The sequence below is a fragment of the Gavialis gangeticus genome, unplaced genomic scaffold, assembly GCF_001723915.1.
Source record: "Gavialis gangeticus isolate Ggan-Ray unplaced genomic scaffold, GavGan_comp1, whole genome shotgun sequence".
Lineage (NCBI taxonomy): Eukaryota > Metazoa > Chordata > Crocodylia > Gavialidae > Gavialis > Gavialis gangeticus.
In genome coordinates, this window is record NW_017728995.1 from 24,499,945 (window position 1) to 24,513,869 (window position 13,925).

At 43.0% G+C, this 13,925-nt stretch overlaps 2 protein-coding genes across 5 annotated transcripts in view; both read left to right on the forward strand.

Annotated features, from left to right (window-relative positions):
* Window positions 1-743: 743 nt before the first annotated feature.
* ZNF639 (zinc finger protein 639) lies at window positions 744-6,485 on the forward strand. The gene is made up of 4 exons (XM_019503333.1): window positions 744-906; window positions 1,671-1,778; window positions 3,270-3,401; window positions 3,735-6,485. Exons 1-4 carry the CDS (start codon window positions 828-830, stop codon window positions 4,877-4,879), a joined length of 1,464 nt encoding a protein of 487 aa, XP_019358878.1. The 5' UTR covers window positions 744-827; the 3' UTR covers window positions 4,880-6,485.
* A 3,948-nt stretch (window positions 6,486-10,433) lies between these two features.
* The window catches only part of MFN1 (mitofusin 1), a 45,115-nt gene continuing 41,623 nt past the window's right edge, over window positions 10,434-13,925 (forward strand). For 2 of the 4 annotated variants that reach the window (XM_019503334.1, XM_019503336.1), the window contains exons 1-3: window positions 10,434-10,539; window positions 10,917-11,038; window positions 12,669-12,804. In XM_019503334.1, the coding sequence (XP_019358879.1) occupies window positions 10,924-11,038; window positions 12,669-12,804 (251 nt within the window). In that variant the 5' untranslated portion in view covers window positions 10,434-10,539; window positions 10,917-10,923. Of the gene's footprint in view, window positions 10,540-10,759; window positions 11,039-12,668; window positions 12,805-13,925 lie in introns of those variants that run through there. The other 2 variants (XM_019503335.1, XM_019503337.1) reach the window with 2 other exon arrangements.

A 13,925-nucleotide genomic window follows, 5' to 3' on the forward strand; every position in this document is an offset into this window, starting at 1 on the left:
GGCGCCGGACGCGGAGGCTGGGCCGTGGCCTGGAGCTGGAGGTGAGGTGAGCGCGGGGCTCCTTCGTCCTCCGCCGTGTCCAGCGGCTTCTCCCGCGGCCGCAGGGCTCAGCGCAGCCCCGGGCCTAGCGGCTGGCCGCGCCGGGGAGCAATGCCTGGGCCGCAAGCCGCTCATCCCCTGGTCGAGCGGGCCCTCGCCCTCAGGGGCCTGCTGGCTGCCACATGAAGGGTCCCCGCCTCGGGAAGCGGCGACACCACGCGCTCGGCCTGGCGTTTGCAGGGGGCTCGAAAGCCATCGTCCCCGTGTAACTCGACTGCTTCTGTTGTAGGGGCTCGGTGGCCGGTTCGGGTAGTGTCGCCCAGGCGGAGGGTCGCTCTCTTCCAGCCAGGGTCCTGGAGAAGCGCGCCGTGCGCTGTGTCCCCCCGTGATGTGCGAGGGAAGGTGGTAGGTGGCCACTTGAGAGAGGCCACGCGTCCTGTGTCGGTAGCTTGAGCACGACTCCAAGTGCATTTTTTTAGGGAGGGAGTTGTTAGCTTTCTCCTTGAAACCGGGTCGTCGTGTTCATGTGTGGCTAGCGGTCAGTTTTATTGCAAAGGTGGAGGCAGAAAACGATTGTTTAAGGGCATCTTTAAAATGCTTTAGTTGCTTTTGAAACCTATTTGGCATCATATCGTGTATGTGCTGTGCCAGGGCATAGACCGGTGAGGAATTGAGCCAGCTGTACCTGGCTCAAATACTGACTAATTATTGATCTTTAGGTGCTGCTGCTTGACTACAAACAAGGTGTTTTACCACTACTTGGATGCTGTTGCTTTTAACTGGTTGTAATGGATTTAGACAGAAGCAAAATGAACGAACACCCTAAAAAGAGGAAAAGAAAGACTTTGCATCCTTCACGGTACTCAGGTCAGTCGGGAGCTTGAACTGTGTTCACGTTTCAGTGCATGGGGCTCGTCTTCAGAAATAGACTGCTGCTTTCTGAAAAATGAACGAATGAGTCTTGTGAAAGTCTTACGAGCTCAGAGGCGCGTTAGCATGCCTCCTTCTCAACTTAGTCTCCACTCTCGTACTCTGGTGTTGAGCAGGGATGGACAAAATGCGGCGTGGGGGCTGGATGCGGCCCGCCAGGCCCTTCTGTCTGGTCTGCGGGGGCCCCTAAATAATTTAGGAAATTAATATTAATCTGCCCTGGGCTGCCTGCCATGTGGCCCTCGGTGACTTGCCAAAACTCAGTAAGTGGACCTCTGGTGTTGAGCCATTTAAGGCCACTGGCATATCTAAAGGCTGATTGCTGTTCCCTGCTTACTTTGTGGCATGGGACAAGTTGTTTAATCTGGATTTCCCCATCTGTACAAAGGCACACAGAGAGACTGCAGTTCAGCATCTACTGTGCTCAGTAGTTTCCTTCCTACTGCCTTCAGTGCTTGGATTAACACTGTGCATGTGTTTGAAAACTCTCCGTTTAATATCAGGGGAGCTGTTTGAAGATGGAAACCATGATTTTGATGCCAACTATTTCAGAATCATGCGCCATCCACGGTTTTAACAGGTGCTGGTAATTCCCATGACACAACTGTGACCACAGAAGTAGCCTTTGTGTATTGTCTTAAAAGTATGTATGTTGGTAGTTCAGCTGGTTGATCTGAATACTTTTTGCTTTTTCTGTCTAGATTCTTCAGGTGTAAATAAATACATAGACAACAGTGGGATTTTTTCTGATCACTGTTACAGTGTCTGTTCTATGAAGCAGCCAGACATAAAATTTTCTGAAAATAGAGGTAAGATTACAGTGTTAACACTTACGTAAGACTATCAAAATTCTGCCCAGGAAAGGAGTGATGCAGTGCAGTTCATGTGTTAGCCTGTGGATGTGTGCATTTAACAGTCTGCAAGGTTATTAAGTCATTTTAATATAAAACTCAAAAATCGTAGAGGCCCAAGAGTTCACAATATTTACAAGAGCAGACCTCAGCATTTTAAAATGTTGGTTAAATAGCACCAAAATGATGTAAACAAATCAAGGATTCAGATCAAACAGGGTGCTTTGTCAGATGCTTCCTTAAATTGTTTTATTTAGACTTCCAGAGAACAAAAAGCATTGTTTTATGGGAATATGCTGCTAAATGTAATCCTTGAAGCATGAGGAGGGAGCATGAATGTGAAAAGTTTTACTACATTTTTTTTCTCTTAATAAGATTAACAGTGAAACTCCACAAGTTTCAGTGGAGCATTCTAATTAAGGAATTGATAAAGGGGGAGGGATCATACATTTGGAAACTTTCAGAATATCTGTTCTACTTCAAAATTAGAAGAGCTAAAATTTCCTCTAAGGACTTTTTTTTAGAGAATTTTCAACATAGTCAGCTGTTCTGCTATTAATATTTGTTTCTAAATTGAGGGAAATCTTTTGAATCTGTTGGTTGACTTCAGTTTGGATTTATTTCCAGAGAATCATTGTATTGTGGTTGTCCCTAGGATAGGTTTTCATCCATAATTCATATACAAAGAAGGGGATTATGGAATTGTAGAATAAATAACTAGAAGCTCAGTTAAGAGAGATTTAGTGGAAGCATGTATAGAAAAGAACAGTGTAGTTGATATCAGAAGACAGGGAAACCACAATCGTATATGGGAGCCAGCTGCTTTTAAGATTGTTTTAACTTGGATAACAGAATTTGCCCTATTAAAGGATTATTAACTTCATTTTTATGAGGAGCCTAGGTCTGCTGCTGCTAAGTGGCAAAAACTTGTGCCACCTTTATTTTGAAGGTTAACAGCTATGAAACAAATACAGGTTACCATCACTGGCACCGGCTTTCTTTTTCGTAATGTTGTTGATCAATTAAAATACTTCATTTTCAAACCTAGAGAATAATGCTCTGTTTTATTACTGGATAATATTAGCAGTGGGCATGCTTGTATTCAGTTTTGAATACTGAAGACTGATCTTTTCCTGAGGGCTAGCAAAGAAATATAATATGACTTGGGATCAGGATTCAGACAGAGCTAATTGCTTCTGCCCTCTCCTAAGCACATGGGAGCAAGCTTACAGGGACTGCTGAGTTGCAGAACAGCATGCTCAGGCTTGGTTTGAGCAGCCTCACGTCATGATGAAGCACCTGTCTTTAAGCAAATGAAGGCTGTTCTGGTTGTGTAACGTGGTGGTTTGTCATGCAACTCTAGCACCACAAGATCTAAAGTTATTTTAAAGACATGTTGGTAGAAAAGTTGAAGTTGAATACTGAAAAGAACTTACTATATCCTCATAGGAAGATACCATGGTCCAGCACAGAACCATGATACAGACGATGATGGCAGCCCAGTACATGCTGGGACATCACAGTGGAGTGGGACCCAGTCAAATATCATGGGGTTGCATTTTATAGATTCAAGGAAGAAAGGTAAATATAAAAGTGCATTTACAAAAACTGTATGTCGTGGGCATTGGAAAGCTTATTGTAAAGCTGGGGGTGTATTTGGCTTTCAGTGCAACTAGCTTTTTTTGTGTCTGCAATGATTGCAATGATAGAAGTGTTGAACCTATAGACAGATAAACTGAGGTAAATCTCAATGGTGTTTAATTTATCTGATATCCCTATTAAACTTTCAGGGCTAGAGGAAAATAATACCTTATTTGTATTTGTGAATTGCTACAAAGGGCTGAAAACCAATGGGCCAACCCAGCAATAGCTCATGGTCTTTTTAATCTGTAAATTGTATCTTCCTTCTTGTAGAAAAAGCTGCTAATGGAATCTGTAAAGATATGTGCGAGTCTCTTATATTCAGTGACAGCCCAACTGAAGAGGAGAAACCCCTTGATATTCAAACAGTAGAAATTTCTACTACAGAAGTTAATGCTATAGAAGTTCATGATATAGAAACACAAACCATTTCACCTGAAAAGCTAGAAGCTGAAGACATTGAGGAAATACCTGTTGAAAGCTGCAAACTGTTTGAGAAGAACCAGGCTCTGAATATCACTGCTCAACAGAAGTGGCCTTTATTACGAGCCAACAGCAGTGGCCTGTACAAGTGTGAGCTGTGTGAGTTTAATAGCAAGTACTTTTCTGATTTAAAACAGCATATGATCCTGAAACACAAGACACGCACAGACACAAATGTCTGTAGAGTATGTAAAGAGAGTTTCTCTAGCAAAGTGCTGCTGATTGAGCATGTCAAAATACATGAGGAAGACCCCTACATATGTAAATACTGTGACTACAAAACAGTGATATTTGAGAACCTCAGTCAGCACATAGCAGATGCGCATTTCAATGATCACCTTTATTGGTGTGAGCAGTGTGACGTGCAATTCTCTTCAAGCAGCGAGCTGTATCTGCACTTCCAGGAACACAGCTGTGATGAACAGTATCTGTGTCAGTTTTGTGAACATGAAACCAATGATCCAGAAGACTTGCACAGCCATGTGGTAAATGAGCATGCGTGTAGGTTAATTGAGCTAAGCGATAACTATAACAACAAGGAGCGTGGACAGTACAGCCTCATAAACAAAATTAGCTTTGATAAGTGCAAGAACTTTTTTGTATGCCAAGTATGTGGTTTTAGGAGTAGGCTGCATACAAATGTCAACAGGCATGTAGCTATTGAACACACCAAAATATACCCCCATGTTTGTGATGAATGTGGAAAAGGCTTTTCAGGTATGTTGGAGTACTGCAAGCATTTAAATTCTCATTTATCTGAAGGGATTTATTTGTGTCAGTACTGTGAATATTCAACGGGGCAGATCCAAGACCTTAAAACTCATTTAGATTTCAGGCATTCGGCAGACTTGCCTCACAAATGCACCGATTGCTTAATGAGGTTTGGAAATGAAAAAGATCTTCTAAGTCACCTTCAGATACATGAAACATCATGATGGTTTTATTTTGCACTGTTATCAGCTTATTAGAATTAATGTAATTTCCAGTGGGTCATTATAATGTGATATTAAATACAGTTTTCATAGAGATTCCACAGTGGCTAATTTTTAAGTACTCGTATACTTGATGTTGGGAATTTTAGATTGGCAGGAAATAACCACAAGTATAATGTGATTGTTCAGTCATTAGGGGAGCAATTTAAAGGGCCATCCTATCTAGTAACATTCAATGGCACTTGTATTTGACATGAAGGGGAAGATGGTTTTGTCTAGGTTAGAAGAATCGGTGAGAAAACTAACGTCTACTTTTACACTTTAAACATCTTTCATATTATTCTTTAGCAAACAGGGCTGTTTTGTTTTCAGCTGGAAACCCCAGCTTACTTTATGGCAGCCAGGTGAGTATATTCATCTTCAGCAAATTGCACTGACTGCTGGAGACAAGCATGCTCCAAAAATGGCATTTTGGCAGATACTCCTACCAATCCTTTTCACCAGTCTATAATTTCATGTTAACTCCTGCTGCCTTCTTACTGCCAAGTCCTCCCACTCCCTGCACTGTAAGTCCCTAACGTGACCTGTCTTGCGTGTTGTACTACCCGTACTCTGTTAGCACCCCCCCATCCAACTATTCAGTCCCCAGCTGAACTTATTGAACAGTGCAACTGTACAATGGCCATCTCGGTCCCCTGACAAATGTCACAATTTCCTGCCATCTGCTGCAGGCCTCCAAATTTTTAATGCATCTTTTTATTATTTTCTACAGTTTCCTTTTCTTTGAGATGCACCTATTGACAGGTGTCACCTATGTGGAGGTGTGATGATGGAAGTTGCTTTAGGGATCCAGCTAAGAATGTACCCAGAGATGTGATTTTTGTAGGTACAAGGGGCCTAATTCAGCTGTCGGTGAAATGGGGTATGTCCCTGACCTCATTCAGAGCAAGACTGAGCCATAATTACCTTTATGGTTAGCATTACATGACTAAGGGCTAAGGTAATTTGCCTTATTCTCATCCCATGAATTCTAAACTTTCTCTCCCATGTGCATGTCCAAGTGTCTAGTGCAGTGTATAATAAATTAAAATAATTGTAATCCTTTTCCAAACTTTTCACCCACCTGTTCAGATTGGATACTGCCAACTTCATGCTATCCTCTTTAAAAAGGAGTATGTATTCGTAAGGTGCTGTTTCTTTGCCAGATTTCTGACTGACCAACATTTAGACCTAAAATAAGAGGTGTTTAGATTCTGAATAGCTATAAAGGTGAAATAGCTAGTAAGTACATAGGAGTTTACATTTGTCTGTATTGTCTGTAAAGTTGTAATGTATGAAATTGTCCAATATAAGCTTTGTATAAACATAATTCATGTGCAAGTATTTCTGTGGAGCTATGAGAATGAGATTTGTGTTAATAGCTCAGCACAAAATGTTAAAGTTCTGTGTACTGAATTCATAAAGCTAAAGATAAAATTTGGTCCTGTACAGCCTACGGAAATCCTTTTTTGCCTCAAATTCTTTTCATTCTGGAAAGTTATAGAAGCTATTTTGAGCTGGGTAGCATATGCTATTCTTAATAATAAACAACCTACCAACTAGCCTTGCAGAAGGTATATTTGCTCATCTTTCCACCTTACACACTCCACATTCAAAAGTTGTTAAAATGATTTTGACTGCTGTTACCCAGAAAATCCTATTTTACATTTATAATGGGATTACTGTAAATCATTGTTATACCACAATGATTTTTTTCTCACGAATTACCTGGTCACTCCATCCTGGCTGGCCTGGTAGTAGTAGCATAAAGAGAATATAAGAATTTGGGTTCTGTTCACATTTGGGAAATTAATTCATGCTTGCAGATTGAGTTGGAAAGAGAGGAAGGGTGCATGTCAGTTATTACCTCTTTTTACAGCTAGGTACACTGATGAGTTCTGGAGAGGAGCTGGATATAGGAGGAAAACGAGGGTGGGAAACTGGCTTGCTGGTGGTGAGGGAGAATAGGCACGTTTGTACTGTGATTATCATGCCTTATTTAAGAGAGGGGGTTTAGTAGTGGATAAAGTACTGAAATGGAACAAACTTTAGGTTTGAATCCTGGCTCCTGGGTGTTTTTCCTAGGCACTTTGGGGCAGGTTCCGGAGCTGCTTTTTATGTACAAGATCCTAATCTGTAGAATGGAGACAAAACGTACCTATTTACTGTGAAACATTTCAGTATCACAGTGATGAGGTACTACATAAGATAATTGCTTCCAAGATTTTGTTAGTTGTAATTTTATATGCAAGAGAATAAATACTTGATTCTATTCTCAGTATATTTTAGAACATATAGATAGCTCAATTTCTGCTGAAGGGGAATATACCTGGAGCTTTATTTTGTCAGCAAGATAGTCATGGATTAAAATGGAGATGTTCAGTGTTGATGATATGAAGTATATCAAGAAGAGAGAGCCCAGAGTTCTGCAGAGCACATTTAAGTTCTTAAGTCAATTTAAAGCTCATAAAAGCAGTTGGTTTGGTAGCTCTGGAGACTGAAATCCACTATATACACAGAAAACCACCAAAACAGTTCAAATGTGGTCTGGGTACCTGATTCCTTAGAGGAGTGATTTTCAACCAGAGTGCCATGGCACCCTGGTGTACCTTGAAATCATTTCAAGAGTGCTGCACAGTGCTATACAATGGTAGCACTGTTAGGTGTATAATCATGATTCACAAGATATAAACCCAGAGATTTGAAAAAGAAATGCAGGGTTTAAAAACATTCTGACGTGGTATTTCTGAGTTTATTGAAACAAAAGAATTGCTCTATTATTTTTTCTGTAGTCAAAAAATGAGTTAAACCAAGAGCTGGCATTTTCCAAGGGGTATCCTGAGCTTAACGAGGGGAGCCTTCAGTCTAAAAAGGTTGAGAATCACTGCCATGGAGTACAAAGGGAATTATGGAGCTATTTGTGAAATACTGTAGTTGTGACTTGTGATGTGACTGCCTGGCCACTAGATGGAGTCATCCAGGATGTGTTTGTGTTTGAACACAACATCCCAACCACAAATGTTCAAAAATCATGAGTAGCTTTTTTAAAAGAAAAAAAAAACGTGTTTTTTTGCCTTCTAGTTTTTGAATCTCTAGGTCACATGTGGGTTGTGTTTTTCAGCTTCAGTCTATAACAGAGGGGCTAGAAACTTTAGTTTTTTTAATCAAAGCTGAGATTTTCATAACTCCAGGACTTGGAATTTTAACAAAGAACACTAATTATTGCAAGACTCTTGCTAAAACTGTGAGTGGGAAACTGGAGTCACTGAGCGTGCTTTCCATGAACACCCTGTGAACCGTGTTGATTTGTATTAAGTCTGTGATTGTTCTTACTGTGTTGTATAAAATGTGAAGGCTTGTCTGTGGTCTTGGGTCCCTGAGCACTTGTCATTCTTGTGAATGGCTGACTGATTAAATTATGACTGGTACTGATAATATGCAGGAATCCAAACGCGTGACTGATTTTACATTGTTTCCTTACTATTTGCCCTTTCAGCTTTCCTTGTAAGACTTGAAAGACTAGAAATTTAAGGGGGAATGAAATACAAACAGTACAAAACAGGCTTACTGCACGTAGACTTCAGTGAGGATAGGCAGTTTGTTGTTACCGTTTAGATAGCTGGTGGACTGGGGAAATGGCAGCTAGAAGGGATTTATCTCCTTTTTAGCTGGAAAAAAAAATACAAAGCTAATCAACCTAGCATCTTATGAAAGTTACACAGTGAAATAATTATTGGAAAAACAAATTGGTTTACATTAGCTTCCTGATTTATTTTTTGATTGACAAAATTATAAAAACTGGTCTAAACTAGAATCGGTTTACTAATACAGTTCACTGGCATAGCTAAACTCTTAAGCCCTCCTAGAGTAGATGTAATTTATACTGGCAAAAGTGCCTTTGCAGGTATAACTTATGCAGGTTACCAAAGCAAAGCAAACTACATCTGCAAAAATACTTATTTACACCCGTATAACTGTCTACAGAAGGGCATTGACAAGTAAAGAAATGAAAGAAAAGCCACGCTTCTGTAACTGGCATTACTGCAATCGCACATGCATCTAAAGTAGACCTGCAGCCGAATCCGTGGGCTTTGTAGTACTTTGTCCACGTGGATCTGATTGTAGGACTGTGGCAGACATCCTTCATCTCTGCTTTATTGTGTGCGTACAGAAACTGTGTTTTAACTGGACCTTTAGGTTGCAAAAAAACCTTTTTGCCTTTTCTGGCACATGAGCCATTCTCCTTTATTTTTGTATAAAAATAACCATCAAATAGGCTCTTTAACTATTGCCTTTAATCTTCTAAGAACTGCAGAAAATAGCCAGAACTAAAAGGCTGCTAACTTCATGAAAACATATATAGAAAACAACTGATGATTGATTCACTGGGTGGTTTCTTGTTGGGTTTTTTTAATAACATACTAAATTTGTTGTTTGTATTACTATAGTGCCCGTGAGGCTTGGTCATAAACCAGAGCTTTCTTGTCCTGGGCACTGGAGAAACAGAGCACCAACATACTCCTTGCTTCAAATAATTCAAGAAGCAAGAAACAAATAGGATTGATGCTCACGTAGAGGTCTATAAAAAGAAATGGTGGCCACAGACTTCTACCTCCTTATGGAAGAGGTGGAAATAGAAACATTTTTTAAGGCTACTTGGATCACTGGGGAATCTGGATGCCTTAAAAAACACAATTGACTATTAAAGCAAAGTTATACACGGAGGAGAAACCGCATCGCAAAAGCTATGATGAGCAACTTGGCACAAGCTGTCAGTGCAAGGCGACAGCAGACGGGTTGGCTGGCTGCACACGCAGGGCGGGTGGGCTCGTGTCTGGGGCGCAGGCGAGCGCGGTACCCGAACACGTGCAGCCCCAGGAGGCTGAACGATTCACACAAAATATGCTGCACTTAGCCCTCCGTTGGCTTCGGTTATCTACAAGGCCAGTGACCACGAGGGAGTGGATGACAACATCTTCCGAGCAAAAACAGCTGGGTGCTCTCCACCCGGCAGACAGGAGCAGGGCAAGGGCCAGGCCCAGCTGGGGCTTGACCCGTCCGAGGTCGGCGGGGGGATGATGGCATACAAGGGTCTTTGGGTGAAAAATCCAGTATCTTCTATTAGATCAACGTCAATAGTCGGAAACGTTTTTGTTAGCAAGGTTTTGGGTTGAAAAACCCCTTCGCCCAGGTGAGGAAGCATCTGCAGGTCGGGGTGGGTGTGTTGGTCCTGGAGGGGACGGAGAGGTCCGGGAGTGACACCCCAGCTGCTCCAGGCCTTGTGGGGTGGGGGGGGGCAGCACCTTAAATGCCGCCGCAGCGACACCAGGAGCCCGGGGGAGAGGCCGCCCGGCCTCCATTTTAAACACCGAGCGGAAGCCTCCATCTCCCGCTGCGCCCTTAGTAAAGATGGCGCTGACGGCACGGCGGCTGTCCTTCATTGATTCCCCCGCCCCCCCGCACATGGCGGCGAGCGCACTTCCGGCACTGCCCACTTCCGGCAGTGGGAGGCCCTCTGGAAACATGGCGGGCGGGAGCGGAAGCGGAAGTGATGTCTGCCTTGCCCGGACAGGGTGAGGGGAAGCCACGGTGGCGCTGTGCGCGCGGCGGTTGCTGGGTGACGGGTGAGCTCGCGGGGTGGGCCGCGCCAGGCACTGGGCTCGTGGTCGGGGCCTTCCCGTGGGCGGGCTCGGAGGAGCCCTGTCAGGGCCAGACACCCTGGGGTGACCGTTTCCTCCCTGCCTAGTCCAGGGCAGGCCAGGCCAGGCCAGGCCCGGTGCCGGGCACGCTATAAAAAGCTCCCGTGAAAGTTTTCCTGGTTCGTTTTTTTTTTTTTTCTTTTCTTTTCCTTTGCCCTTTGGTATTTGGGCCAAAAAGCGCGTTGCACTCCTCAGGGCAGCCCGAGCAGGAGCAGGGCCGATGCCGTACGGTGAAAAGCGCCCAGATTTTGGTGACCGTCAGCGTGAGAAGCGTTTCAGCATCTTGTTTATACTTCTCGCAGCTCCATCATGGCAGAAACTGCGGCCTCCCCGCTGAAGCACTTTGTGCTGGCCAAAAAGGCGATCACTGCAATCTTTGACCAGCTGTTGGACTACGTCACCGAAGGAGCGAGTTTTGTGGAAGGTAATTGTTCTGTGTTGGACAGAGCCCCTGCCTTTTTTCGGTGTCCTTGGGCATCACCTCACAGCATTGTGTCCACTGGTTTATAAATAGCAATCACACGTTAGTCGGCATTATAGGGAGTGTATTGTGGACGGAGACAGTATGATATGACCCTGGAGCGCTAGATTCAGCTGGGTTTTATTTTCTGCTCTGCTTGATTTTGGATTGACCTTCGGCAGATTGCTTGTTTACTGATTCACAGAAGTTTAGGGCTAGGAGGGACCTCGTGAGGTCATTGGGGCCAGCCCCTTGCTCTGGGCAAATAACCCCAGCAAGGCGTGCATCTGGGCTCCTTGGATGCATGATCCTTTATGGGTTATCTGCTGAGCATTCGCAGTGGACTGCTGCACAAATCAGAGCAGGACTGAGTTTGTGCTCTTAACTAAAGGCAGGCACCTATAGAGCAGTTGGCTGATTTTCAGAAATCTTGAATACTGCTGACTTCTGTTGACGTTCAAGAGACTTGTGTTGCCCAACACTATGGTACGTCTTCACTGCAGTCAGCCAATGCTATTATTTGGCTCCCGTCTGGTCCACATACAAGAACCTCTGACCTTGGTCATAATAAAACACGAGTGTGGCTTTCTCATAGACTGGTAACCTCCTTGCTCTTAAATGTGGTGAAGGGGAAACTACTTGAGTGCCCATAGGTCTGCTTACTTTCCTGCAATTCCCCGCGTGCATCCAAAAAGAAAGACCAGGTTTTCCACGGTTAGCACAGGAAGATTTGTAGAGGGCTGGGTACAGCGCTAGGTTAGACCAGTAATGACCTGTTTTGACTCCGAAGTGAAGGCTCATCCTGACAGCAGTGGAGTTTAGGGATGGGGGTTTAACTCGGCTTTCTGAAAGCAACAGGGACCTCTTGTAGGAGCTAAGTGAAACCAATGAACTAGTAAATTACATTTAATGTGCTAGTAAATTAAATCGTAACATTTTTTAGACTTGGCTGTACAAAACTTTTTTTGAGATGATCTAGTTGGGGCTAGTCCTGCTTTGAGCAGAGGGTTGGACTAGATGTGACCTCCTGAGGTCCCTTCCAACCCCCATTTTCTATGATACTGTGGTGTTAATGGTGTGTTACAGTTCCTAAAGTCTGATGTTCTAGCTAAGTCATAGCAGATAAAGCAATGCTGTAGATCAGTGGCGGCCAATATTTTGGCAAGCGTGCCACAAAGTAGCCCCACAGCCTTCCTCTTTACTACTCTGATCCTCTTCCTCTGCCCAAGCTGCTGCTCTGTCTTCTGCTCTCTTTGCTTGCCTGGTCTCCTCTGCTTTCTGCCCTGTTTTCTGCTCCCAACTCTATCTGCCGCTGTGTTGCCTAGCACTTCTTTGATTTGCCACATGCCACACAGACAGGCTTTGCCACTTGTGGCATTTGTGCCACAGGTTTGGCCCCCCTGTTCTAGATGCATCTACAAAATCAGCCTCAAGATTTTTTAGCAGTGCCTGCCTGGACCTGTCAAATAAGTGGCTGATATCAGAAGCAATTTATATTCGTCTTACAAATACTTTATTAAAGGATTGGAGAGCCTTGGAGTGTTAACTATTCACATGACTCCTTTTATAGACATATTTTTCTTTTTTTGAATAGCAACATACAGGAACCCAGAACTCAAAAATGTGGCAACTGAAGATGAACTAGAAAAAGTACAGGCATATAAAAGCAAATTGGTGGTCATTGGTGAGGTGCTTTCACGGAGGCACATGAAAGTGGCATTTTTTGGCAGGTAATTATTTCATTTAACAAACTTAATTTCGTTTTTCCTTTTTGGACTTGGCGTCCAGCTCCAGTTCACTTATCCTGGGATTTTGTGCAATCTCACATGTTGATTTCTTCACAGCATAATGTCAAGATATGTTCATTCTTGCCTGTTTACTGCTGAATCTTCATTTTGATGCTATCGTGGTCTGTAATATAAGCTTATTTGTCTACATTAGGTCACATGCTTTCTCCAAAGGCAAAATTCAGTGAGATGATTTGTTAGTGCTGTGAATCTTTGAGTAGGGCATTTCCTTAGTCAAGCAGTAGATCTGCTCAAGAGCATGTTTGAAATTGCCAGCATCTTCTTCTCATAGTTTTTTTAAATTGGTGGTGTACTTTTACTTTTTAGACTCCCTGTTTGTTTTTAAGGTCTTGGTTTGTGTTAAACAAATATAGCCTTGAAAAATAAACGTTTGGTTGTTGAACGTCTCCACACACGATCAATGGCAATTAAAAAAAAAAAAAAAAAAGGGACACAGGTTTAGTTTGGGGATTTTTTTTAAAGAAGTGTTGGAGTTAAGAAGTAGTTAATATCTACTTAGTACAGTGGAGTCGCATCTTACGTGCATTTAACTTGCGCAAATTCAACTATACGCACTCGGCCAAAAAAAATAAGAGAAGAATAACAACTTAAATAGTGCGGGCAATTCTGCCTGCCAGTCCACTCAATGAGCGTATGCCCCAGAGTGAGCGTGAGATGGGAGAAGTGAATCTGCTGTTCCCTCAGTCGGTCTCAGTTCCCGCGTGCCTCTCATAGTGTGAGCATCTTGCTGCGGTGAGTGTGATTTTACTGTTTAAAGATATGTATTTAGAAGAACCAGCAAGTTGGAATCTTCATAAATTTGCTGAAGTGTTCCAAGCAGTGAAACACTTGAATGATTTAATTTCTGAATACGATCCCTCTATGGAACGAAGCCTCAAAATCACATGTAGTATTACGGATGATTTGAGACTGTACCCAGAAAGGTTTAAGCAGCTCAAGACACAACAGCAACAGTTGCCGATTGCCATGTTTTTCAAGAAAAAACAACTAGCAGCAGATGAGCCTATGCAATCAACGTCTCAAGCTGAACCAGAGCCAACCAC